Genomic DNA, 25,117 nt, shown 5'->3' with positions numbered 1-25,117 from the left:
CATCTAATAAAAAACAGTGCACTGACTTATTTGACTGAACCCAATGACCAGATCATAATTAGACACGGACCTTTAATACTAGCACAGATTTCTATTTTTTGTCTGCTAAAGGTGAGCCGTAAAGTTATCGTGGAGGCTCTAAAGCAACATTTTATTTTTTCTTCGGAGGGCCTCATATTACACATACACAGAACATTGATGATTAACTGGTTTTGAAATCAGATGCCAGTAAAAACTGTTTAAATATTATAAGATTTATGTTAAAAGTGGTATTGGTAATAATAATTCTTGCCGTATATCAACGTTTTTTAAAAGTGATGAGAATTTGACATTTTCGTAACATAAAGTCAATGAGTGTCATTTGCTTTGGCAGGCCACCAAAAAAAAAATGATTGGACGGACCACATCTGGCCCCCGGGCCTTGAGTTTGACACCCATGTGCAAGGTCAAACATTAGCCAAGACCGATCACTGGTTGACCCACTATTTGTTCAGATTTTTCAACCTTTTAATGATTATCCCCCGGTACTCTCCCCTGAACATGTTTAACATTTTAACCCGGAAAGTTTTATTTACCCCGCATTGTTTCGTGCAGTAGTCAACGCAGATTTTCCTCAGCACACAGTTCAGTGCGTGAGTCACTCAAAGAGAGCAACAGGAGTGTGGTCAAGTGAACTCTGCTCTGCTCAACGTGCTAATGCTAAGTGTGCGGTTCGCAGGTGAGTCACAGCATAATGCTTCTTCTATTATTTAGAAACACAAGAGTGTTTTGTGCTGAAGACAACACACAGAGTCGAGGATGCACACACGCGGATGTACGTATATAGTAGCGCCACTATGTACGTGTGTTTGTTGCGCAACATCTGCAAGGCAATTCTGACAAAGTCTTGGTCAAACAATCGTTAATACTTCAACATCTTTTCCTGGGTGTTTACTGCGCCGTATGATGCCGCATGATTTACACTTTGTAAACCCGCAAAGGCTTCAGGCGTATGTTAAACGTGTGCATGTTGTTTCTCAGCGGCATGAGTAGGCTTGTGTCTGTGGGTGTGCGCTCGCCGTTGCTCCTGTTGCTAGGCGCAGACCTACGGTGAGCTGCTGACGCAGTGCTTTTCTCGAACTGTAGGCAACAGATCTGATTTTGGCTAGTCCCTCACTTGTCATTATCTAACAAGATTGTCTTTTGTATCACAAAGTATGCGTACTTGCGCTTGTTGAAATACGACACTGTCGGACTAGCAAAGCCTGTATGTGCATGACCCCGTGTTTCAAAAGTGAAATGAGCTATGAAGTCGCCTAGGGTCATGGTGCAAGTCTGTCTGAGTTGAGGATGCTGTCGCAAAAATATGTACATGTATTACGATACGCAGAGACAACATGTTGATTCTGGCACATGCTTGTAACTTTTTGTTGAAATTCATGAAAGCCTTATTCCACTACACTGCAGATTGGTGCATCAGAAGCATAACGGTAAACCAGGATGTGGCGTATTTGCATTTGATCATTAGCTGAGTGCTGACATCAGCGCAACAGTGTCAACGGCTTTTGACAGAAGGTAATCTGCGTCATGTAATTAGGCATGGTTTAAAAAAAATAAATAAATAAAAAAGTTTCAATAACCACTAATTGTCCGTCACCAGGTATGAGCTGAGGGCACTACTAAACGGGGCACAATACGATTGGCTGCTTGCAGAATTGAGTAAAGCAGCCATTTCTTTGAAGTTAATTTTTTGCCTCCCCTAGTCAGCGAGGAGAGATGGGAGGGGCGAGCAGTCACGCCTGGAGGAAGAAGGGAGACGAACGAGACACTGCATATGCGGATGCAATTTTGCTCTGTTGATTAAATGTGCATTGTCCTAGAATAAATAAATAAAAAAATAATAATTTGCCGGCGGGTACTAGTTAGCCCCAAGGACAACAGGTCAGTTCTAACAATTGCTAACCAGTGATGCAACACTGTGACTTACTATGAAGAATTAATACATAAGAGGCATGTTAACATCTATTTATTGAAACTTAACATGGTATACGTTTCTGAATGCATAAAATATTTTGTTGAAAAATTAAATTATGACCAAAATTTTTTGAGAGCAGTAATTTTAATACCGTTATAGTGCAGGATTTTTGCTCACGGTTCAGTCCATTCCAAAAGTAATATAAAAATAATAAACAGAACACATGCGGATGCTGAACAAATCCTTAAAAAGCCAATGCGATCAAGTAAGTGCAGGGCATATGCTTAAAACTGGAGTCTTGAAGTACCCTGAGGTCGAGCAAGAACTTTTGTGCAAATATTTTGTTACAATTCCAAATTATATGACCTCAGGGCTGGGGTGTTTAACTTTAGAGGTTCCACTGTCTAAATGATTGCCTCATTTTGGCAGTGAAGGAAGAACACTGCAGCTGGAAAGGTTTGCTGCAGCAACTTTTGCATTTAAACCGTCATTTAATTGTTTAAGCAGTCAGAGCCAAAGGCTGGTCACCATTCATGCAACTCAAGAGATATTTTTGCCATGCTAAATCATATTTTGTCAAGATATACAACTATTTTCCAAACCCATTCTTCCTTCTCCAGTCTGACAAAGTGCTGTGTGGGTCTCCGCTATTGGCAGCCTCCCCATCAGTTACATAACAATGTTTCCCTAAAACGCATACTGCTCCCATCCAGGCTACAAATCTCGCTGAAGAATCTAACGCACTTCAGACACGGGCATGTTGCTGTTTGCAAATTTGATGCGTGAGAATAAAAACCACTGTGACCTATCTTATTGTCATAATGCAAAAGGGGGTGGGAAGAAGGGATCCGATCCGATCTGTCTTTTGTTTACATGCCAGGATGCGCAATCTGATGGAATTTCACCATCAAATCCTCCCTGCGTCTTGCCAGTGCGGGCTGAACTGTGAGCATCTGAAAGCGGTGGTATTAAGGATTCAAAATGAACCGCTTGGCCTTCTTTAAGGCAGTGGTGGCACACGGGAAAAGAAAATTAAAAGATCAGATTACTGCGTAGCCTGTATTCCAAGACGGAACAATCTGTTCTGAGGGAACTCATTAAGGTCATTTCAATCTTTATACTACTAGTTGGCATAGCATAATATACACTATATATATATATATATATATATATATATATATATATATATAAATAAAACAACACAAAATCCATACGTTAGTTCTAAAAAAAAATTTTTTTAAAGGCGCAAAGTCATTACTTTAACATCTATGGATGCATGCAAGTACGCTCACCACACCCGTACTCAGCAAGCTGATACAAATTACATTCTGCTGAGTGACTTTCCCGGCACTGCCATCATTTAAAAGACAAATAAATGTCTGTGACGTTACCTGACAGGAGAGTCATATCCCTCTGGACCATGCCGCAAGAAAGCGTCACCCTCCGGTAGAGATTAGTTTTTCATACTTCCAAAACGGGTTGAGTAAACAATGTGCAGAGGTGTGGGGGGGGGGGGGGGTGAAAAAAAAAAGTGCACAGCCGCAACAGAGTGGTTGCAGGAAAGTCACATTAAACACAGCAGCAAGTACCGTAACTCCACAGGTTGCGTCTCGCATTCCTGTTTTGCGGACTGTCTACAAGTGAGTGCATGCCCCGGCAGAGAGGGCGTGTGTAGGTCGGAGTGGATGATAAGGTCCACCAATCAGTTTCCATCTCTCAAAGAGCTTCTATTCTTTTCTTTTTTTTTACATTTCAAACTTTGCATTGCCATAAAGAAATAGAGAGAAAAACAATTCATTGGTTGTCACTTTAGAGAGAAATAAAAAAAGAAATAAAAAAAAAGCCTCCACTTCTTGACTTGCACACATTCTTGCTTTTCATTTTCCCTCACGTTCCTTCGGTTCCCTCTCCGCCGTTATGCAATAGTGACATTTCAGACACCCCGCCCCTGTCCTCCTCCCGCACGTCCTTCTTATAGCTTTGCTGTGCGGCGCACAGCCCTGTGCGCAAAAAAAGCTTCTTCAACTTGGAAACTATAACAATTATGATGTCACCGGAGCAAATTAGAAGCGTTAGTTAACAGGAAATGGGAAATGTTTTTCAGCCCTGTTCTTATTCAAACAGACACACACACTCACACACACAAGCGCGGCGAGTCTCTGATGCCCTTCCTGGAAAACGTGTTCCCTTTGTCTATATAAACACAATAAATCTTGCAGACCGTTTATTACTAAGGAAGGATCCATGTGCAATCAATGCTATTACATAACTTGGTGTGAGATAGAAAGCTTTGATAAGCTCTAAAGGAGGCATTCCGCTTCTCCTCCCAGCCAACACCAGAGTATGCCTGCGCACATGCCACCTTAAAGCATCTGAATTCTGCAAACGTGTTTACTTGCAGGACGACTTGCTGCAACACGTCGCTTTGCGCCGCTAGATTGAAGTAATAAATAGGCCAATGAGAACAGAGGGTGTTCGGCATTGGGAGTGGCACCCGGAGGTGTGTGTTATTGTGAAAGTGGCCTGAAGACATTTCTTTGATATATTCTAAAATGTCCCAATCTACTGCATTCCCAGATCAAATGTTGACCAAATTCCAGGATGACGTGAGTACTTGTGGATGACTCAGCCTTTGCTGGAAGTCCCAAAATGTGGTCTCAATTCTTGACAAATTTAACCTTGCTTAATTCTCTCCAATGATAAATTCACAATACTTCAAACTCCACAGCAGAGAACATCCGATTTATATGGACAGGTGCGGTGTGCAGACAAATCTGGATCAATACAGAAAGACAATGGACGGTGTTAACCTGGCAGTATTCCACCATTGGCAGGAGTGGAAGAGCACACAAATGTAAATCTTTGTGTGTGTGTGTGTGGGCAACACCGAGTTTGACCAAAACAGCAGACCACATGATTGCCACACCGTCTTCTGTCTTCACTCACTTCATTCCGATGACCTCACACGTGCATGCCAAGCTTGTCCCCAGTCTTTAAACAACCTCAGTGCTGAGGTAAACTGTCCACTGACAAATGAACAAGGATGTACAAACACACTGACATTTACATTTTGGTTCTGGCAGCAGCCATTTTTTTTTTTTTTTTTAAATCTTACTATTTTGCCTCAACATTTTCGAACACGTTATCTGTAACATTTGATACACTTGAAATACAGGAAGAGAACTTAGGTCAAAAATATCAATCCCATTAGCAATGGCTTGAGTAAACATGACTTTATGTGATTCGACATACAGCTTCGAGGAGCAGTTCCCACACTCCCGATATGCAGAGAAACGTACAACATCCACAAGTCAAACGCGATATGTCCTGTAACCCTGGTTGACTACCAAGCGGTTGAAAAACAACTCCCGACATAGGAAATCATTTACCAAGTGTCTTTCCCATCTTTACCGACACGAGAGGAAATTTTGATGTCACATTGAAACATTCTTGGCTGTCACACAAGGGAAAATAGACCACCACTGAAAAGTAAAAATAAAATCCCATAAAATGAGTCACTCCGTAGAAACGTAACAAAAAGACGCGTAAATAAAAAAAACATGTCTGCGCAAATGCTTTCTGCGTGCAGGGATGAAGTTTCACAAGATTTATTGATACAGGGATGGAACAAAAAAAAAAAACGTTTTGACTCTGTTGGGATGGCGCGTAGCTTTTGTGGTCGGCCAGCATCGAGAACTCACCATTCTTGCGCTCCTGAAGTCGCAGCTCCAGTGGGGCAGGCTGCAGGGACAGCTCCTGGAGCTCGCTGGCCACTGCCTCGCTTTGCGGGCTGTGGGTGGACACGGCAGCCCCCGTAACTTCCATACTGTCGGCTTGGGGCTGCAGCATTGCCAGGGTGGTAGAGAGACCTGCGATAACATTTGATTCATGATCAAATTATACAACTCCATGTTAGTCATGGCATATTAAGGCAGTGCTTCTCAAATAGTGCGATGCTGAGGGGGGGCGCGTGTGACCCTGGGTATCATGCTTTTTTTCCGCTGTCCTACAAGAAAGTGTAATTGTACATCCATTCCAGTAGTTGGCAGTGGTACTCTCCTTGGTCATTGTGCGCAGCCAGTATTAACTCTACGGTGTAGGTTGGTTTTGCAACAAAAATGCTTTTTCTTCGAGTTGCGGCGGAGGGGGTGTAGTGGGGTGGGGGCGCGAATTGTTTTCTTCTTGCTGGGTGTATGGACTGCTGCCTCCAAAAGGTTAGCTGCAAATGTAGGCTCCACCCACCAGTCATGAAGGTAACAAAAGCCACCTCGCCAGCATCACTCCCTTGGCTTGCTGACTGCAAGCGGTTTACAACTCTCGGAGTCACGAAGCTGTTATATTGACATTTTCGCAGCTCCAGCTACTTTCTACACTGACAGAGAGGGGCCAGATTTTTAGCTGGAAAGTAAAGCGGGGATAGAACAGATGCCCAATGACCTGTTCCCTCACAAAAATGACGTGTGACAAAATACGCTACCACGCTGTTGCTGAAAATGTCGCCGGCGCATTGGCGGAAAGCGGCTCTCGGCTCATGTCTAAAAACGCAATGTCAGATTACGATTTAGGTTTGTCAGGAAAAACTCGTTACCCTTGAGATGATTGCCCACGACGTGAATCCTCGTAATCAAATCTTCCATTTTGAAAAGTAAAAATAGATAGGCTGAGTGACTGGATGGCACGCGGCCATTTTGTGGCGATAAAACGGAGACCCGCTACATCGCTGTGTTTTGATTGCTCCCTTGCCCTCTATGTAAACGTATTCTCTAGCATTGGGGTCCTCGTGGTGATTCCTGCTCAGTGCGACTGAAAACAAAACATGCGGTTCTGCAATCAAATACCAGCGGAAACATGACTGGATACGACACAATTCTGCTCAAGTTGCAGTGACAGTACTGTCATGATGGATTGAAATGTTGAAAAAGCTTGTGCGTGTTTTTTTTTTAATGGAAGACTATTCCTGGTCAGCACAGTGGAAAAGCAGACAAAAAAACACCAACAGAAAAAAAAAAACCTCAAAAGTATTTGATAAAATATTGAAAAAATAATAATAATAATTTTTGTTCATGCTTGTGCACACACCCAAACAACCCAGACGTCTGAATACTGACGACGAGCAGACATAAGCAAAGACAAGCGCGGCAACATATTTTCAATTTCAGGCATCAAGTTAAGGGAGTAAGGCTCACGCTTGCTGAGTCACGAGCGGGAATCAGGCTTACCAGATTCACTTTATCTTAAAAGCGTGCGTTTCCATTCCAGAAGGTCACAGCTGTTGAAGAAAAACAAGGAGGGGGAAAAAAAAACATTACTTAATACTTCTGTCAATTTTCTTATTCCGATTCTACATTAGTGAGCATCTTGACAATGTAACAATTACAAACACAAATGTATAGACTAATATCTGGAAACAAATACGTAATCGATATTTAAGTTAATTTGTTTGTTTGTTTTGTAATTCGGTTGTTCATCCCTGCCTATATCTAACACCGCCTCCGAAGATTCGTTGATGTGTTTTTTGTGGCAAAACATTGCTTACAGTACTAATGTACTTTTGTAAAGTATCTTCTCTTTGGGACAACAAACTGGTTGGTGAATGTTAGCGACGTTGAACGAACCCTGAAAATGTGTATTCGCTACCTTCACCCCTCACTGGGATACAAGCTCAACCACAACACGCTTGGAAGCATTTTTTCTTGATAAATCATTTCTTTTTTCATCAGTCAACCACAGATACACAAATTATGTAATTCAGCATAGTTTTGTCAACGTCATTCCAATGCCAGTTTTGACCAAATTTAAACAAACCTAATTTGTTCATACAAAATTATTTAAAACATCGACTCAATTACTGGTCCTATGAAAGTTTGTATGAAAATGTTTAAAATAAATATTTGAATCCAATTTTCTTGCAGAGGTACCAGACAGTCAGCGATGAATCCCACTGAACCATCCATCCATCACACACACGGGATGTTTTTATTTATGTAATGTAACCATACCTCACTCCATGCTCTATTTCATTTTGGCACACTAACTTGATCCTCCATTGCAGCCAGGTCAGCATTAAGTGAGAAACTGGTCTTTACCTGGAGGTTGAATAAAAAACTAAACCCATTCCATGAGATGGTGGGATAAGTCAAAATACTGAATGTGAGATGGACCTCCATATAAGATCGGTTTGATATCTAAATTTCAACCTATTTCTGAGGTCATATAGGCTACGTACAGATGTGGCCCACAACCAGCCGACATGATCTGGCGGTGCACTGAACGTCGCATGTTTAGTTGGTGTAGTCAAATATTCATTGTTTTGGACCAGACTGCACTGCTATAGCAATATTTCATCATCAAAATTGTTATGTTCATACGGATAGTGCATACCGTATAAGTGCATGCTTAGTTGTCAGCTATTTATTGGACTGTAATATTACCACAACAGCAGTGTATGAAGATGTTTGTAAGCATTTGAAAAGCAATGGGATCATAGTTTGTGGCATATTTATGGTTTAAACTACTAATATAGGTAATTACAATTACTTTTAGAGGAGCATCAATATTACATGCGGAAATGTGGGCGAATAATGACGGTCCACTATACCTATAATGCACACATCACTGAGTACAATAAACTAAGACAAATAACACATCGACTGCTTTTGCAATACACGTTGTAAATCGTCAATAGACTGGGTGGACTTTTTTTGCATCAAAATTACCTACCATTATAACTTTACTAAATAGTTCCCAAAAACTGGGTATGGAATGTGTGACAATAAAAGTGCACTAAAGAATCCACGTTGCAGGAGGCCTGCCCTTAGTTGTCATGGGCGAGCAGCAAGCCTACAGTTGTCACTGACCAAAACAGACACACAGGCTACACTAATGTTAGCTTGTCCGGCTGGAGTTAACCCGAGTTTATCGAAGACAAACCAAATGATATTCCACACACATACAAGTATCATGTCAACTCAAATGTAATATCAGTATAACAACTATGCACACGTGAAGAAAAGAAACTTTAGGAAACCGGTTAGATTTCCAAGATCGTTTCGCTAATCCGGCCCAAGTTAGCAAATCACTATTAGCATGTCGTGCTCGCCACACATTGCCACTCATTCCTAGCTAAATGCTCACGTCTAACACGCAATGGTTTTCGTAGATGACGCACTATTTATCGCCGTAGCTGCAGCGTCTCAAATATGTCATTACTCTTACTTATCATGCTCGCCAGTGTTGTGTTTTTGTCTGCGAAGACACAGCTCAGACACCCCCCGGTTGCTGCCACTTCCTGATGACAAAGGAAACTTTAACCGGAAAACCCTCCTCTACGTGGTGGGGTGCTTCCAAACGTCTCTCCCGTCGAATTGTCGCCACGCTCCTGTGGGATTATGACACTCCGTTGTCATGAACGCACATTTTACACCATGTTCTATTCGTTGTTCTGAATTTTACTACAACTGTAAGCGTGGTTAAAGCGATTTGGACGCATGTGGATGACAGCAGACATTTGTTATCGAGGTATTTGCTGCCATCTAGTGTAACATAAATGTACTGAAGTGTGTCGCAGGGCTGCAATTAACGATCCAATTGTGCCTTAAAATATGAATGATTCGATTTACGATTTTTTTCGTCATTCGGACAATTTGTTTGGACTTGTGCGTTGTTTGTTGAATACGAGCACTGTTATGGTGATAGTGAACTTAACCATTCGAATTCAAGTACTTAACCATATTAGCTGTACATCTTTACCACATAATCTCAGAACAAAAGCACCCTGCTCAATTTACCTCTAGGCCTTGCAAACCAACACTGCTGGAGTGGGGTGCTTGAGGGCCAAACTAAATGTACTGTATAATTTTGGAAAATTGTTTCTAAGAAAAAGGCCTGTAAAGATGATTCCGTTCAGATCACATTTGAGGATCAAAGAAAGCTATTTGAACATACTTAATATTTGGTGATTTTACATTAATTCCAAGACATTCAAATCTCTTACAAGCTTCCAAAAAATAGTAGTTGAAAAATGTAAATTAAATTGAAATTAATTACGGGATTTTTTTTCGATTCATTAAAAAAAACACTAATATAATATAAAATTACAATACATATTATTATAATAAATCAGTACAGCAAAATCCACTTGACTTTTCTGTGATACTGACCACATAATATTGTTTTATATATCGTATGCCTGTTTTGCGGGTAACCATAACTACGGGATGTGAAGAGGGTCAAGCTTCCTTTGGTTTCTTCCGGTTTGCGCTGTCAACATTGAGCTACTCAGTCAAGTCAGCACCGCTGCGGAGCGACGACGATGTCGGAGCAGGAGTCCCTGAGGTGCTCCAGTGGAAGAAACCGCGGAGGCGTGCAGAGGGTCGAAGGCAAACTGCGAGCCAGCGTGGAAAAGGGGGATTACTATGAAGCACACCAGATGTATAGGACGTTATTTTTTAGGTAAGATTTCACTAAAACGTTCTAGTTTGCAGTTGGTGACTCCGCGAGGCCTTGTATGTACCACCTCTCTCTGCTGTCAAACTTGCTTGTCATACCCGAATCCGATTGGGGGAATAACACCACGGTCCCGCCCATCCAAGTTGGTCCGGCAATTTGTTTGGACACCGGAACTGCCAGTTCACCACGGTCTTAAAATGGACTGCTAGCGAAGTGCTTACTAGCAGTGTCGCTGCATTATTAGGAAATAAACAATAGAAGTTTCAGCTCGGCCTGACTCCGCAAGACAGTTATACCATAAACGATTATGTGTTATCAGTTTAAAAATGCTGTATGTTTTGATTATTATCGCGCATTGGGCAATTCGCGGTTACTCTCCAGATGTGCTAGTTGCTAGCCAGGTCGCCGTCTGGATTGTGGTACCTTACATGACATTATCCAACATATTATATTTAAATTATCGGTTTTTGTTGTGGATAAAGTCTACATACACAACTGAATTGCAGATGCAGTATGATGAGGGTTTGCGTTTAAATATAGCTAGCAAACCGACAGAGAAGCATCCCTATTATAGGTTCTCCCAATACAAGCAAATGGTTTTATTGCTATTGCAATATTTACAGTAATTCCACGAAAGCCAACCTCACTTCAACCTGTCGGAGAAGAAGAGCTTCTGATTTATCGGTCCTGCCCTTATCCTCAATGTAGTTTATTATTGTCAACCACACAAGGAGATCACAAGCATGGGCTAATATTGAGCTTGTTATACAAATTGATCGTGCCCAACATATTCCTCCAGATGACTCTCTTGCCTGTCAACAGGTACATGTCACAGGCAAAACACAGTGAAGCCAGGGAGCTGATGTACAATGGTGCCCTACTCTTCTTCAGCTATAACCAGGTAAATGCTCTTATGGAATTCTACCTGCAAAACTGCAACAAGATGGAATTCTTTGTTTGATGTCACATTTTGAAAAGTGTGTTGCCAGCTTGTTGTAAAAAAAAAAGACTATATTATCATTGACGACTAACATTCAGGCTAATCTTTATTTGTCACAAACAAAACCCTGAACACGAATAATATTCAGACATTCTCTTGCAGTTTTACTTTCTTTTAATTTAATTTTAAAACTATTTGTAGACATACAGACTTCCCCTTCGTTTAACGCCTTACCCTGAATAGACGTCTGGTAGTCTCCGCGGTTCGAGTACATAAATGCTCCTTGGCACTAAACAAATAAATAAACGCCCTTACTCTAATTGGTTCTTTGTACTTTATACAGTTAGTGGGCCCTGGGCAGTACTATTCAGAAAAGTGGTATTTTACTGATGACAGTTTAGTCTGCTGTGCTTCACTCTGCAGCAAAACAGTGCTGCAGATCTGTCCATGCTAGTGCTCGAGGTGCTGGAGAAGTCAGAGAGCAAAGTGGAAGAGGATATATTAGGTGAGTGTTCACCTGACTCATCGAATCAAGGCATCCAGCGCAGTACGTTCGGTCGTGGATGATGCTTGTGCGTTTGGTGAGCAGAAAGCCTGGCCAAGCTGTTCAGCCACATGGATCCGAACTCTCCGGAAAGAGTAGCCTTCGTGTCCAGAGCCTTGAAATGGTCCACGGGAGGTTCAAGCAAATTGGGCAACCCAAAACTACACCAGCTGCTGGCTTTCACCTTGTGGAAAGGTATATCAGGCATAATGAATTCAAATGGAAAAGAAAAAAATCCAACTGGTTGCACACAACCAGCCTTGCTCCAAAAAGAATATCAACTGGAATATTTTACATTTTTTTCTAGAGCAAAACTATAGCGAATCTCGTTACCACTTCCTGCATTCGTCTGACGGGGAGGGCTGTGCGCAGATGCTGGTGGAGTATTCATCTTCCCGAGGTTTCCGCAGCGAGGTCGACATGTTTGTGGCCCAGGCAGTCCTACAGTAAGTGCGCTGCCACCGTACGGAAAAAGTAGACTTGAAAAGTCGCGCACACGCTGTCACCTTTTCGATTTGACAGATTCCTCTGCCTAAAGAACAAAAACAGCGCTTCGGTGGTGTTCAGCACGTACACTGAGAAACACCCGTCCATAGAGAGGGGTCCACCATTTGTTCAGCCTCTTCTTAACTTTATCTGGTTTCTGCTGCTGGCAGTGGATGGGTGAGAAAATGCATCTAAAAAAAAATCCTCTTATAACAGTTCTTTTAAAAACAATGTATTTCATCGGGTTTTTTTCCTCCCTGTCTAGGGGTAAATTAACAGTTTTCACAGTGTTATGTGAGCAATATCAACCTTCCCTGAAGAGGGATCCCATGTATAATGAGGTGAGTGCTTCCAGAGACTTTCTGACTTCCAGTATGATTACGTCACACATAATCTTGTGAAAATAATATTCCCTTTATTAGTCCCACAATGGGGAAATTTTGAGATTCGAACCCAGGCCTCCTGGGGAGACTGGGTCCTGCACTCGGCCATCCTGGCAGCCATGTCGTAGTGAATGCTTAAAAGAAAAATATTTATGTATAATAAACCTGGTATTGTTCAATGCAGATTCATTTATTGCTTTGTGCATGAGAAGAGGACCTTGAAAAAAAATCATGACATTAAATCACAGTCTCAATATTAAGGGGAAAACAACGTGTGTGTTGACCGTATCTCAAAGTGTTTCTCGTGTTTTTGTCTCCTCTCTGGACATAAAGTACCTCGACAGAATAGGGCAGCTTTTCTTCGGCGTTCCTCCCAAACAATCTCCGTCGTACGGTGGCCTGCTAGGTGAGTGAGCCGAAGGTCCCCAGACGTCTTTGTAAAAATGCACTCACGAAATTGTCGTCTGTGCAGGAAACTTGTTGAACAGCCTGATGGGAGCGGGCGAGGACGACGACGGCGCCGAGGAGGCCCAGGAGGACAGTAGCCCCATCGAGTTGGATTGAGCCGACAGATGAGGCGGCGAAGAGCAAAAGAACACACACACACACACACACATTTAAACACACAAAAGGGGAAGACCACGCCTCCACTATTAGTGGGTGAGATGAGGCAGCAAATTTTTACACTTGCTCCTAGGGATGGGTACCATTCACAATTGAACTGGTTCGGTACCGGGAATCGAGACTGGTACTTAATACCAATTTTCAGTAGTTTTGTGCGGGTTTTTGTGGTGATTTATTTAACAATAAAATCTGAAAGTGTTTGAATTTAACATTTATTTTTCAGGATGTAAAATTTTGACAAATATGAAAACATCACAAATGAAATAAAGTGAGCCAAAGAGGATGGAGTAAAAATGAAGGTATATTTTACTATTAATAAAGTTGCTAAATTAAAATTACAAAATAGAATGTGCAAAGCCGAGTTCTTTGCAGTGAACAACACAAAGAATGAAGTTGAACAGGAACCCAAGAATAAAATGCAAAGCCTGCTGCACGATTATTTCAATTCCAGTTTGGACTGAAACGTTGCAAAAAAAAAAGACAATTGTGAATGAGGAAAAAAAAGAATAATTGGGATTTCCCAAATAATTAGTAACCTGACGCATTACATAATGCTCGCTCCATTTTGGCCACAAGCAATGCAGCGTTTGATTAAGTTGTAGTGAATATGGTTCAGAGTTGTTTTGAAAGAAAATATATATTGTAACGATGGTAACGCCACAAATCTCCCAGCATTGACTCACTTCCAAACGCGGACGTATTTTTAGCGCATGAAAGCATGCGGGAGTGGATGACATTACACCGGTTTTAAGTGCATTGCTGCGTTCCGAGTGTGGCATGGAAAATCGCCAACTCGTCCACTCCCGCTCAGTCGCAACTAAAAAGACGCGCTTAAGAACCAAAAGATGGTACCGTTTGATTTCATGTGAATCGGTGCTTGGTAGTCCCGAATCCAATCGGTGTGTACCAAAATAAGTACCGTATTTGGTACCCATCCCTAATTCCTCCCCTTGAATTATTTCAGCCATCCAGTCCTAACACATACCGGGCTGCACCCAGCTGCAGTAAAATATTATTTTATTTAATCATTCTTTTGTTCATGTTTGGACTCTGTTTCGAGTCTTGGTTTTGATGCACTTGTCGACAGCATTGTAGACACGACGCTCCCTCCTTTACAGTGTTGTTTTCTTGCATAGCATGGGATGCCAATGTATTACTGTTGTCAGCATTTCTCTGCACCCCCCCCCACCACCACCCTTAATTCAGAGTTCTTAGTAGTTATTTAAGTTTGCCTGTTGTAGTTGAGACCACATTCTCATCTGATGTTTCATCCATCAGTGGAAGGCAAAGCTTCAACATCAAATGCCTCCAATCTCCATTTCCATCGCCAGGAGGAAGTAGTCGTCTCGACTGCGCTTTGGTCTATTCTTCGATGCCTGTCGGGAAATTGGGAGATCAGATATTTATTTGCGTCAAACACTTCCTCTTGGCGATGGATCACAATTTAAAAATAGCAGTCAGAAGTTTAATGAACTAGTAGTGAGCTTGTCTGCCTCACAGATACTCAGACGTCCTCCCACATTCCAAAACCATGAATGCTAGGTTAACTTGAATACTCTAAATTGTCCATAAATGTGCGGTTGAATGGTTGTCTGTCTAAATGAGCCCTTTAATTGGCTGGCAACTAGTCCAGATCCCGGTCCTTGGCCGGTCCGGCTCCAGCTCACCATATAGACGATGAATGGATATTTGTTGGCCCGTACAGTTCAGTAGTTTTGGCCTTTGCTCAGAAAGTCACTGCCTAAATAAAATGGAAATTTTCCGTCAGTTGCAATCATGTATGCTAAATTATAAGATGCATATATGATTAAATATTGCATTTTCTGATAAATCTGTTTAATTGGGCATGTGTACACTATTTTTGTATGCATATTAGCGCTTAACAAGATTCAAAAAGTTCTGCTAAGGCTACAAATCTAAAATTGCTTTAAAACATGAGCTACTTTTGCTTGTTAACATTATTGTGGGAGGTGGGAGGAAAAAAAGCATTATACCTTTTTTTTTTCCCGCAACAGTGGTCACTGTTGCGCAGAGGAGACAAAATAAAGTTGAACAACTAAATTAACACCATTTCCAAAGAGACTTATGAGAGTTGTTGGTTCACACACAACTACCAAATTTTCAAACACACATCACTGTTTTCTTCAAGTTAGAAACATGGCAAAGTGTGTGGTTTTTTTTTTTTTTTGCAAATGAGTCACTGCTGTTTGATATTTTTTTCTTTGAAAACACAAAGAGGAGCAATTGTCTTTTCCCCGATACACTAACTGAGTCAATAAACTACCATTGAGAGGATTGAGACCGATGTGAAACAAATCTTGTCCTGTCCATTGTCTTTATTGTGACAACAAAAATGAGGACTAATGTTACAAGGCAATATCAACAATGACATCATTGTTTCCATACAGATTAGTTAGAAATGATCAGCACTATAAATATAATGAATTATGATAAATATATAAGTTATATGAGTGGCAAGTTAAGTGCAACTTGAGTCAACAAGGCAGTTTCATGTGTTATTTTAAATGCTGCTTACAAGATTCACCGACAGCGCTCAGGGCCCGCAATTGGTTAGCAACGCTTGTTAATGCTGTCAAAATTGTCGTAGTGACCTGCTCAGGTTGTACCTCATTTATTGTCAGCCGGGATAGACTCCATCTCATTTGAGACCCGAACGAGGAATAGCACTATCGAAAATGGATGGCTGTGTAGTATGATCATCATTTTCATCTAAACTAGCCATTTATCGTACATTTCACTAAGGCTTTTCTTAATGCTTTCAATTATGTAGTGGGACATCTTTATATAAATACTTGTTGCTGCTGCTGTTCAAGTACGGGACTGCAGCGCGAGCCTCTGGACCGTATCTGACAGGTGAGACATGTCTGCCTGCTGCGCCTGATGCTTCATGTACTCCAGCGTCCGAACCTGGACACATAATTGGCGTGGGCATGCAATGAATTGATTAAGAATTCTATATATTGTGTAGAGTTGATTGCTTATTGTGTTTCAAATCCATTAAGAGGTAACTTGAAGTTTGCACCGCCGCTAGACACACATGAAGGAGAGCAACTGGTTACCAAAATGAAATAAATGCGAGTGTACCGGCTTGGCTTCAGACTGTGCAAGTTTCCAAACGGTTGTGTGGAGTGAAGTCTGGTGTTTGCGTCTTTAAATTGAATGCTAAAAACAATCCTAATGGACACTATCTAAAAACGTAACGTGTGTGTTTGCACAACTCACAGAAATGCGCGTCTCGCAGTATCCGTGTTTGTGGCTGAGGTTCCACAGATTGACGGCCAGCTGGCTCAGCTTGTTGTTCCTCAGGTCTCCGTGGGCGAGTAGGACGCAGAAGAGAGAAAAGGCCAGAGCGCCTTGGCGTCGTGTGTTCTGCTGCGACCCAAAAATCACAAAACTTTCAGCCCGCTTCTTTTTTCAACATGACAATGTACAGACCTTGCATGTCTCACCTCCTCTCGACCGAGAGCCTTCAGGTGGTCTAGGATCTGCCCGATTAGGGTCTCGCACATTTTATTAATCTCTGACAGGAACTTTGGGTCCCCCCCGTAAAGGGTCTCATTGGAATCCACTGACATGTTAAGAGAAAATACAAACATTTGCAAAGATTAAAAGATGAAGCAATAACGAGTAGGTTACTTAGTGTGTGCGTATAATTTGAGTGTTTACTTTTTGGGATAGTGTACAGGTATGTTTCCTGGCTCATTGCGGCCAGCAGGGGGAGGGCACCAACGTACACGCGCACTTTGGCATCACTGTTGTCCTCCCAAGTGTAATCCTGCACCATGTTGAGCACACCACGGACTAAGTAGAGCACACCATGCTCTGGGTGATCCTGTAAGCATGCGTATTGATAATTATTTTAATTATCTTTTGTTCAATGCACAGATTAACACACAAATAAAAAGCTTAATAAATCTCTTTAAAGGTGTTATTACCGGGACAACTAGAAGCGTAGCCAGGAAGTTGTTGAGGAAGTCGAGCAGGAAACTCTCCGAGGAGCGAACCTTCCCTTCCACGCTGATGGAGCGCGGAACCTCCGGAAGAATACTCACTGCTGCCTTTAAGAAGGCATCCGCTGCGGGACAAGACCGATGTGGAAAGTCAACAAAGTCATTTGAAATAAGTCTTGACAGGAGAATAAAAGGACAATCGATAATTTAGTTTCAGTGTGTCAGACAAAAGTTGCGTTTATAGTTTGTGGGAAGCTGCTCACCCTGGGATAAACACTGATTGGCCAACGCAACTTGACCAGACAGCAGATAAAGGTGGAGACGACTAAAGATGCTGCCGAGTGACGGGATGGTGATAAAGCTGTAGGCAGCACACGCCTGGAGAACAGGAAGCGGAATCAATCCATCAGTTAGCATGAAAGGGCTACCACTGGTCTTCTGTGACAAATGGGGGGTGTTAATTACTACTTAATAACTCACCCGGACGAATGCAGCTGTTTTGCGGGAATGATTGCCTCTCATCACCCTCCTGGTCTCCATCGCCAGCTGATTGACCGTCTGAATATGACAATAAATGAATGAGTGCGTACGTGTGTTACATTTTTTTTTTTAAATATAATTGATGTGTATATAAACATTTCTTTTTTAAATATAATCACTCAAATGTTTCACGATAATGAATCGAGATTAAGAGTTTCGCTTTCTGATTTGGATTAATGCTTTCATGGTGTTTACAGGTGATTGCTGTTTTTTTTTTTTTTTTTAAAGGGGAATCAAGTAAAAAAAAAAAAAAAAAAGCCCTCCGTAATCATTGGCACACCTGTTAAGATGTTTTCTTTAGTGTATTTGTATTTTGTCACTATTGACTGAAAATGACCTCACTGTGGTGAAGCCACCACGACCGACCAAACCGTGAAAACAGGTGAGCTGCGAAGTCTTTTTTTTCTGCTTAATTTATATCCCACAAAGAGTATTAATCAGAATTCCATGTTCAGACTAAAGGCGGTGCGTGGAACATATATAAACACTTTCATTTGACTTCCCCTTTAAATCACTCCCATTTTCTTCATAACATGTCAAAGACATAGTTGAGATACATGGGGGCAGTTTAAAATTGTGGGAAAAAATGCAGATGTCTCCTTTAAATTAAAATCAACAAAAGGCAGATTTATACTGACGTGAATGAGCTGCACCAGTACTGGCTCCAGGTTACAGAATGTGGCTCTGGCCTCCACGCAGAAACTCAACTGCTGCTCAAAGTCACGGCCAAATGAAACCTGAACACCAGGACAAACAGTTGCAAGGAGAGACAAATAGATGGCCAATAAGGATTTAGTATTTCTCACTTGTGAAAAATCACAGAATGGGGACAATCATCTCGGTCCATTATGTATTATTTAGAAAGTGTGTCTAGAAGAAATTCATGCAAAAGTGAGTTGGCTGCAACCACAAGCAGAGTATTTTAGTCAATGGCCATGCCTGATTACAACCCGAGCTGATCATATTTGACAGTGACATAAACCCAAGACAATTTTAATTTCTCTGAAATTGTTGCAAAATGTGCTCCGGATGAAACTTGCTCTGACCTGATTGTTTTTGCCCATTAGAGATGAGCAATGTGTGGATTACCATAAATGGAAAAAAATCTTTGGATGAAAACCTACCATTTGTAACAAGTCAGGTAGACAGAACTGTAAACATGAGGTTGCACACAAATAATTAACACGTGCTGATAAATGAAACACAAACCTCCTCGGCTGGAATAAGTCATTAAAAACAAGAGTAGCTCACCACGCGCATAAAGCCGATGATCAACACAGACAAAGCTCTTTTTTCATCCTCCAGGGTGAGAGCGCTGCAAAGCACGACATGAAATGTTTAGTCGACAATTCCCAAGCCGCAATCTCAATGACCTCACATGAAACCGCGAGTCATCTAATTTTGCCTCACTTGACAGAGTCATGCATCGTCTTGCAGATGTGCATCACGGCGTTGAGGATGACGGGGTCTCTGCTTGGCTCCAGCTGGTGCCTGCGAGTTAAACACAGATTATATGAATGAAATACTTACTACGCTTTTCATATCCAAGAGAAGTGTGGCCTCTTACTTGATGAAGACGTCCATGATGGATTTGCACACTTCCACCCTCACGCTGTCCTTCTGGAACATGTCTAGAAATGGGAGGAAACGCTCCTGGGGGACAAATCGTAAACATGGTGATACTGCGGCATGATGACAAGTTAAATGAGAGCGGACAAGTTCCTTGCTTGGTGATCGAAACCTTGAAGTGTACTCAGATTAGTAGTCCCGGTATGTAGCTAAATGAAAATAGTCAGTATGCTACGTCGCTGAAAACAAAATCACACTAATAAATTAAAATCCTCTGCTGCTGCTGATTAACTCACCATGGAGAAGAGGATAGAGAAGTCATGGAAGTGTGTGAGGATCTTCCTGATCACCGACTGCAGCTAAGTGCAGAGAAAAAGACGGAGTCACTTGAGAGGGAGCGACGAGAGGAGAGTGAGCCGTTAAAGTGTACAAACCTGAGCGTAGGCCTCCTCAAAGGCTCGGTCGGGAGTCATGTGCTTGATGATGTCTGCCAGAACGGTGTTCACCTCACGTTTCTTAAGAGTAAAACAATTAGAAACTTTTTTTTTTCTTTTGGTGAGAGGATTTCTCTCAAGAACAAATTCATTCACTTACTGTGAAATTTCGGCAAGTGAATTCCACCCAGATCTCAGCGCAGTTGACATAATCCTGTGTGCCCCCCCCAAAAAAAAAGAAAAAAAAAAAAAGAAATCAGTGAAGCTTGATGTTAATCATCACGGATTTAAGCACTTGTGAGAATGCCGCATTAAGCTCACTGTACCCGAGGACTGCGGACTTTGGTGATGACCTTCCAGGCTTCGTTAAGGATGGTAAGCCTGTCGGGTTCTGGAGGGTCAGCGCAAGCCAGACAGCGACCCAGTGATCCAAATAACAAATGCTAGAGAGGAGATGACATGATATGATGTTTGTGGAGAGCTCTTTACTGTTAAGGAACTATCATGGTAACTATCCAGTAATAACACGATTAAATATTAAACACAAAGAATCAAAACTTTGTGCGACATAACTTAATGATTCAATCCTCACTGACATTGTCAATGGCGTTTTGCAGTATTAGGCACAACGTAATACAAAAACAAAGTCAGGCACAAAACCGACCATTTATGCTTGCTCACCTTGGGGAACCCGGCGTCGTCGCAGTCTTTTATCATTACGATGAAATCCATGGCTCTGGTGGCAACAAACTCAGGCCTAAATGCCCTCATTACAGAATTCAGCAGGAGGGCACTGTGGGACATTCAAGTCAGATCAAAATGTGTCATTAACCTTAACAATCAGACGGACATCTTACACACTTAAAATGAACAAGAAAACCACGCAGATTGTCCGTAATACTCACTTGTTACCCAACTTCTTGCATCTCTCCATCATCTCTGTTAGGAGAGTCTGGAAAGGAAACACAGATATTTAAAATAATTATTGTTGGTGTAACTTCATTTTGGTACAACAATAAATTTAGTCTATGCTAATTTTGCTCCACTCTTACAAATAGATCAAATCAATAGATTACAAACTGCTTTTAAAGCGCACTGCATTAAGTGAAAGTAAAGCGAGATAAAAAATAAACAAAATCTACGGAAAAGTTATCGTTTTAAATGCAGCTCTTCGTCCACACCTCTGGTGCTCTGTAAGCACTACACTGCAGGATCCAGTTGATAGCGGGCGAATAGAGAGTCAGGTACTCGGGCATCTCCACCCTCTGCGCCAGCACCTGGCTGCGAAGACTCTCGCCACTGATCTGCCGGAAGGTTCCGAGCAGGTCAAAGAAGTTTCGCTTAAGGCTGTCTTTCAAGCTGGGGGCGACCTCCATGCCAACCTGAGCCGAAAAAAAACCCCACAATCCATTTAGAGTGTTTTCAGAATTTATAGTGCAGGTATATATAGTGTTGATGACATCTGTTTGAATGCCTGGAAAGTTTCAGAAAAGCTATACTGTAAATTACCCTGCAGAGGTAAGCTCGGGTGTAAGCCGCCACCAAAGGATCGCCGATCCCTCTGATCATGGCGCTCAGTCGCGGGAGAGTCTCCTGAATACCGCTGTTGAGGGAGGAGGAGATACCACGCATGTCACATTGCTTTAAATGACACGAAAGGAAATTTACGCATCTCAGCAAATAACCCAAAAGGATCCAAAGATTACTCACGATTTGTTCAGGAAGCGATTGCACTTGAGGATGGAGGCTTCGACGTATCTGCTCACCGTCGTTAAGGAGGCAAACTCTTGAGTGAGCCGTCTTAATAGCATCATAGTGATTACAATTTGAGGGGATACAGTCTGGGTAAGAGTTCTCTGATGGAGGCGATCTTGAAGAACCAGTTGAGGCACGTCTCCTTGGCTGTGTCGTTGACATCGTCGACCGTAAACGAGTCTACCCCCCCCCCAAAAAAAAAACAAAAGAAAAGAAAAATCAGACATAAGACACAAAACACAACGTAGGAATTCAACTGAACTGAACTGAGATATTTCCGCAAACTGTTTAACGTCTGTGTAGCACCGTGTCAACCGACTTATGATAAGAAATAATAAAAAATATCAGCGACAGACACTAGAAGTGATGGTGGGATCCATACCCGGTAAAGGTCTTGGGTCTGAACACATGCTCCAAATTCTGTCGTACACAAGCTGGCCTATGCGAGAAAGGAGAAAAAAAAAAAAAAAGAAAGAAATAGGGTCAGTAAAACAAAAAGTAAATGAATTTAAGCAAAAGATAAAATGATTCTCTACATACCGAATGTGTCAAGTATATCAGTGATGAGAACAAACTTGCTGGGGTAAAACTGGATTACGGAGGTGTCGGAAAGAAGCTTGGAGCACTGAGACACACATCGAAAGAAATAAGACAACTCATTTTCAAGTCCCTTCATTTCACCATCATGTGACTTATTTTTCCATCTTTGACACGAAACAAGAATCTACCTGGATTACAATCTTTAGAGCTTTGACTTTCTGGTCCGAGGACCAGGCCTCTTTTAGGGACTGGTTCAGCTCCTCGATGCGGTTGGCATATTCCTGCTGGGAGAGATTGAGCAGCTCTCTCTGGGAACCCTGCGTGCGCAAACACACACACACACACACACACGCAGGTTTTCATCATTTAAGGAGACATTGGAGGGGAATATTGAAAATGTAGTCTTTAACTTTGTGTATTGTGTAGACAGACTGATCCTCACTGGATAATAGACGATCATGAAGACGATCAATGCGATATACTCCAAAATAACACCGCACTCATGCGCAATACATTAATTGGTGATGCAACAAATTACCTCTTCGAGATCATCCAGTTCCTCCAGACGTGTTCGAACCTTCTCGGAGACAGCAGAGGATGCAGGATTCGGGGAATTTCCTGGAAGGTCAGCAAGCACACAGAGTCAATCCAGTGATGAATATTATTAATTGCGAGGGGAAATATTTTTATAAACTGATCATTTTTCAATTTTTTTTAATGATAAAAGCAAAAAAAACCAAAAAAAACTTTTCTCTTTTCTATTTAAAAAAAAAATCAGCATAGTAGTCAGTAAATATAAAACAAACTTGTGTCTTACCTTTGTCAGAGCCCATGCAAAGATTCTAAAAAAAACAAACAGAAAATCAAACAAAATTACTGTCACAATAATATTGAGTATGCGCTCCAAAAAAAAGCTTCAGTTATGCTCAGTTCATTTCAGTGACATACACGCAGTGTAAATAATATCCAGGTATCAATACAAAATTGTGTTATGAAGTTATTCAGTACAGAGCACCTCCACAATTATTTTTAATTCCCTATGTGATGCAGCTTTTGTCCATCTCAGGGGGCGGCCATTTTGTCACTAAAAACTGGTGGATTTTGCTGCTTAACTCATACTCCACAAACGCAATATTAATCAAAATGTCATGTTGTTGCTGTAGTTACGTTTCTGAAGTTCCCCCGAGTTTTTGACAGAGGATGACTCACGATTGAGAGTTTTTCAGTGGTGGTGAACCTTGCCAGGATTTCGCCTCTCTTCATCGACCAGCGTTCAAAGTCATCTCCAACTGGCTCGTCCTCCTTCTCCCCCTTCTTCCTCGCGTCCTGGAAGCACAAAACCTCAGCTTAGTATATAATGCACAACCATAGTCGTCATTCATATCAAGAATCATCATTCACAATCAATTCAATCCACTATCAAAGAAACAGTCTGTAGGGGTCGCGTAAAAGCGCAACTGACCCCGGCGAAGGCGATGTGCAACGTAGATGGAGTCTCAGCTGCAAACATGGACAGCGGATCGGTTCCGTCCAACATGGAGCTGAGGGGGTCCGGCGCTGCTAAGGAAGAGGACGATGAGGATGAGGAGGTGCTGCCTTTGCGAGTTCCACGGCGAGCTCTGCTGTCTGTCACCTGAGAGCGGATTAACAGGGGATGGTTTACTGATCTATTGTAAGTAATATCATTAAAAAGAGAGTAAAATAAACAATATCTTTATATTTATTTTTTGTTTCATTAGAATTGGGTTAATTAAATTATTGGTTCAATGAAAATATTTTTTTTTCATATGACATGACATGTTACAGTTTTATTGTGTTTTTCTTTTCCCTCATTTACCATCGAAGGCGCCTTACCAAAATAGGTTTAAGCGGATGGGAGTCTGAAAATTCAAGTGGCGTTGCCTCCAGGCGGGCCCTCTGCAACTCAGCGTCATAGTTGCGCCACCGGGAACGCCTAAATGAGATTATAGAGAGCAGGTTAGAAATATTAACTATGAATACAGAAATACATGCATACAGTGTTCATTTAATTGAACAATTCATGTCATGCAATACGGCTTTTTATTTACTCTTTGGAAGTGAGGACGAGTCAGGTTAATTATTGCACAGTGGGGGAGCCTTATAGATTTAATTTGTTCTGTGCCCAAGCTCGTACCGAATAACTAACTAAAATCTATGCAAACATCTATTTTATTTTATTTAATATAAAACTACTTTGGCAATAGGGGGTTGGGGAATCTGTGTCTGATCCCAAACACCAGTGATAATTTGCATTGAACTACTTCCAATATGGTGAATGAGAACTCATTCTTCATTGTTACATCATTGGAATTTGTTTGAAAGTTCCAAATCTGGGTCATTAGTCATGCCATACTTTTATTTTTGGGATTTATATTTGACTTCATCACGTTTCTATATATTTTGGTTCCTCTAGGAACAATAGTGAGAAAATCCCGACAGATAAATTCGAATACAAGAAAGCCACTTTCCACAACTGAAGTGTTAGTGCATTTTACCAGAATAACATAAAATGCAAAACACGGATACTTTATATTTAAAGTAGCTTAATAAGTGCTATAGAAACGCGATACCACTTTGATAAAACCAAATAACTCTGTTTACATTTTTAGGTCAAAAAGAAGCATCTTACCACATCACCGCGGCCATTTTTCAATGATCACATGACACCCTTTACTTCCTTGTTAAGGTCAATGTCGGGGTTTTAGAAAAAAAAGCGTGACATATTTTCGCCAAATAATGGCGCTTTTATTGTTTTTGTTTTGTATCTTTATATGTTAATGTTTGATACATGTAACACGGCATTACGTTATCTGTTCTGCTTTTGCAGCAAGCCTGACTGGCTTCAATCGGGCTAAACGTCATTTCCCACATTACACAGCGCTCACGAGACAATGTCAAAGAGAATCTT

At 41.5% G+C, this 25,117-nt stretch overlaps 3 protein-coding genes across 8 annotated transcripts in view; 1 reads left to right on the top strand and 2 right to left on the bottom strand.

Annotated features, from left to right (window-relative positions):
• mrtfab (myocardin related transcription factor Ab) overlaps positions 1-9,464 on the bottom strand; it is a 29,756-nt gene extending 20,292 nt beyond the window's left edge. The window contains exons 1-3 of one of the 4 annotated variants that reach the window (XM_088285068.1): positions 9,170-9,464; positions 7,174-7,223; positions 5,656-5,823 (exon numbers count right to left, since the gene is read on the bottom strand). In XM_088285068.1, the coding sequence (XP_088141194.1) occupies positions 5,656-5,803 (148 nt within the window). In that variant the 5' untranslated portion in view covers positions 5,804-5,823; positions 7,174-7,223; positions 9,170-9,464. Of the gene's footprint in view, positions 1-3,345; positions 3,815-5,655; positions 5,824-7,173; positions 7,224-9,169 lie in introns of those variants that run through there. The other 3 variants (XM_088285067.1, XM_088285070.1, XM_088285071.1) reach the window with 3 other exon arrangements.
• A 707-nt stretch (positions 9,465-10,171) lies between these two features.
• Positions 10,172-15,695, top strand: get4 (guided entry of tail-anchored proteins factor 4). Its single transcript, XM_088285081.1, has 9 exons — positions 10,172-10,405; positions 11,225-11,303; positions 11,766-11,847; positions 11,932-12,081; positions 12,194-12,332; positions 12,409-12,549; positions 12,638-12,713; positions 13,089-13,161; positions 13,228-15,695. Exons 1-9 carry the CDS (start codon positions 10,266-10,268, stop codon positions 13,317-13,319), a joined length of 972 nt encoding a protein of 323 aa, XP_088141207.1. The 5' UTR covers positions 10,172-10,265; the 3' UTR covers positions 13,320-15,695.
• vps35l (VPS35 endosomal protein sorting factor like) lies at positions 14,380-25,039 on the bottom strand. 3 transcript variants are annotated; one of them, XM_088285074.1, is made up of 31 exons: positions 24,839-25,039; positions 24,043-24,142; positions 23,651-23,821; positions 23,398-23,514; positions 23,006-23,030; positions 22,727-22,806; positions 22,377-22,505; positions 22,189-22,273; positions 22,031-22,087; positions 21,732-21,828; positions 21,604-21,651; positions 21,403-21,496; positions 21,075-21,275; positions 20,799-20,845; positions 20,575-20,686; positions 20,220-20,336; positions 20,054-20,107; positions 19,894-19,974; positions 19,756-19,818; positions 19,458-19,543; positions 19,301-19,381; positions 19,142-19,205; positions 19,015-19,041; positions 18,529-18,627; positions 17,831-17,908; positions 17,614-17,728; positions 17,336-17,475; positions 17,067-17,232; positions 16,850-16,968; positions 16,623-16,772; positions 15,698-16,307 (listed from the first exon to the last, which is right to left on the bottom strand). In XM_088285074.1, exons 1-31 carry the CDS (start codon positions 24,853-24,855, stop codon positions 16,209-16,211), a joined length of 2,919 nt encoding a protein of 972 aa, XP_088141200.1. In that variant the 5' UTR covers positions 24,856-25,039; the 3' UTR covers positions 15,698-16,208. The 3 variants fall into 3 exon arrangements, 2 of the variants coding, with proteins under 2 accessions (XP_088141200.1, XP_088141199.1); XR_015840074.1 differs by lacking the exon at positions 19,015-19,041 and adding an exon at positions 14,380-14,755 and having other exon boundaries at positions 16,193-16,307; positions 16,623-16,968; XM_088285073.1 differs by lacking the exon at positions 19,015-19,041 and having other exon boundaries at positions 24,839-25,038.
• Positions 25,040-25,117: the final 78 nt, after the last annotated feature.

The sequence above is a fragment of the Idiotropiscis lumnitzeri genome, chromosome 20, assembly GCF_059441095.1.
Source record: "Idiotropiscis lumnitzeri isolate Australia: NSW breed Sydney's pygmy pipehorse chromosome 20, RoL_Ilum_1.0, whole genome shotgun sequence".
NCBI classification, from domain to species: Eukaryota; Metazoa; Chordata; class Actinopteri; order Syngnathiformes; family Syngnathidae; genus Idiotropiscis; species Idiotropiscis lumnitzeri.
Note: the sequence above shows the minus strand (reverse complement) of the source record. Positions and strands in the feature narration are given on the sequence as shown.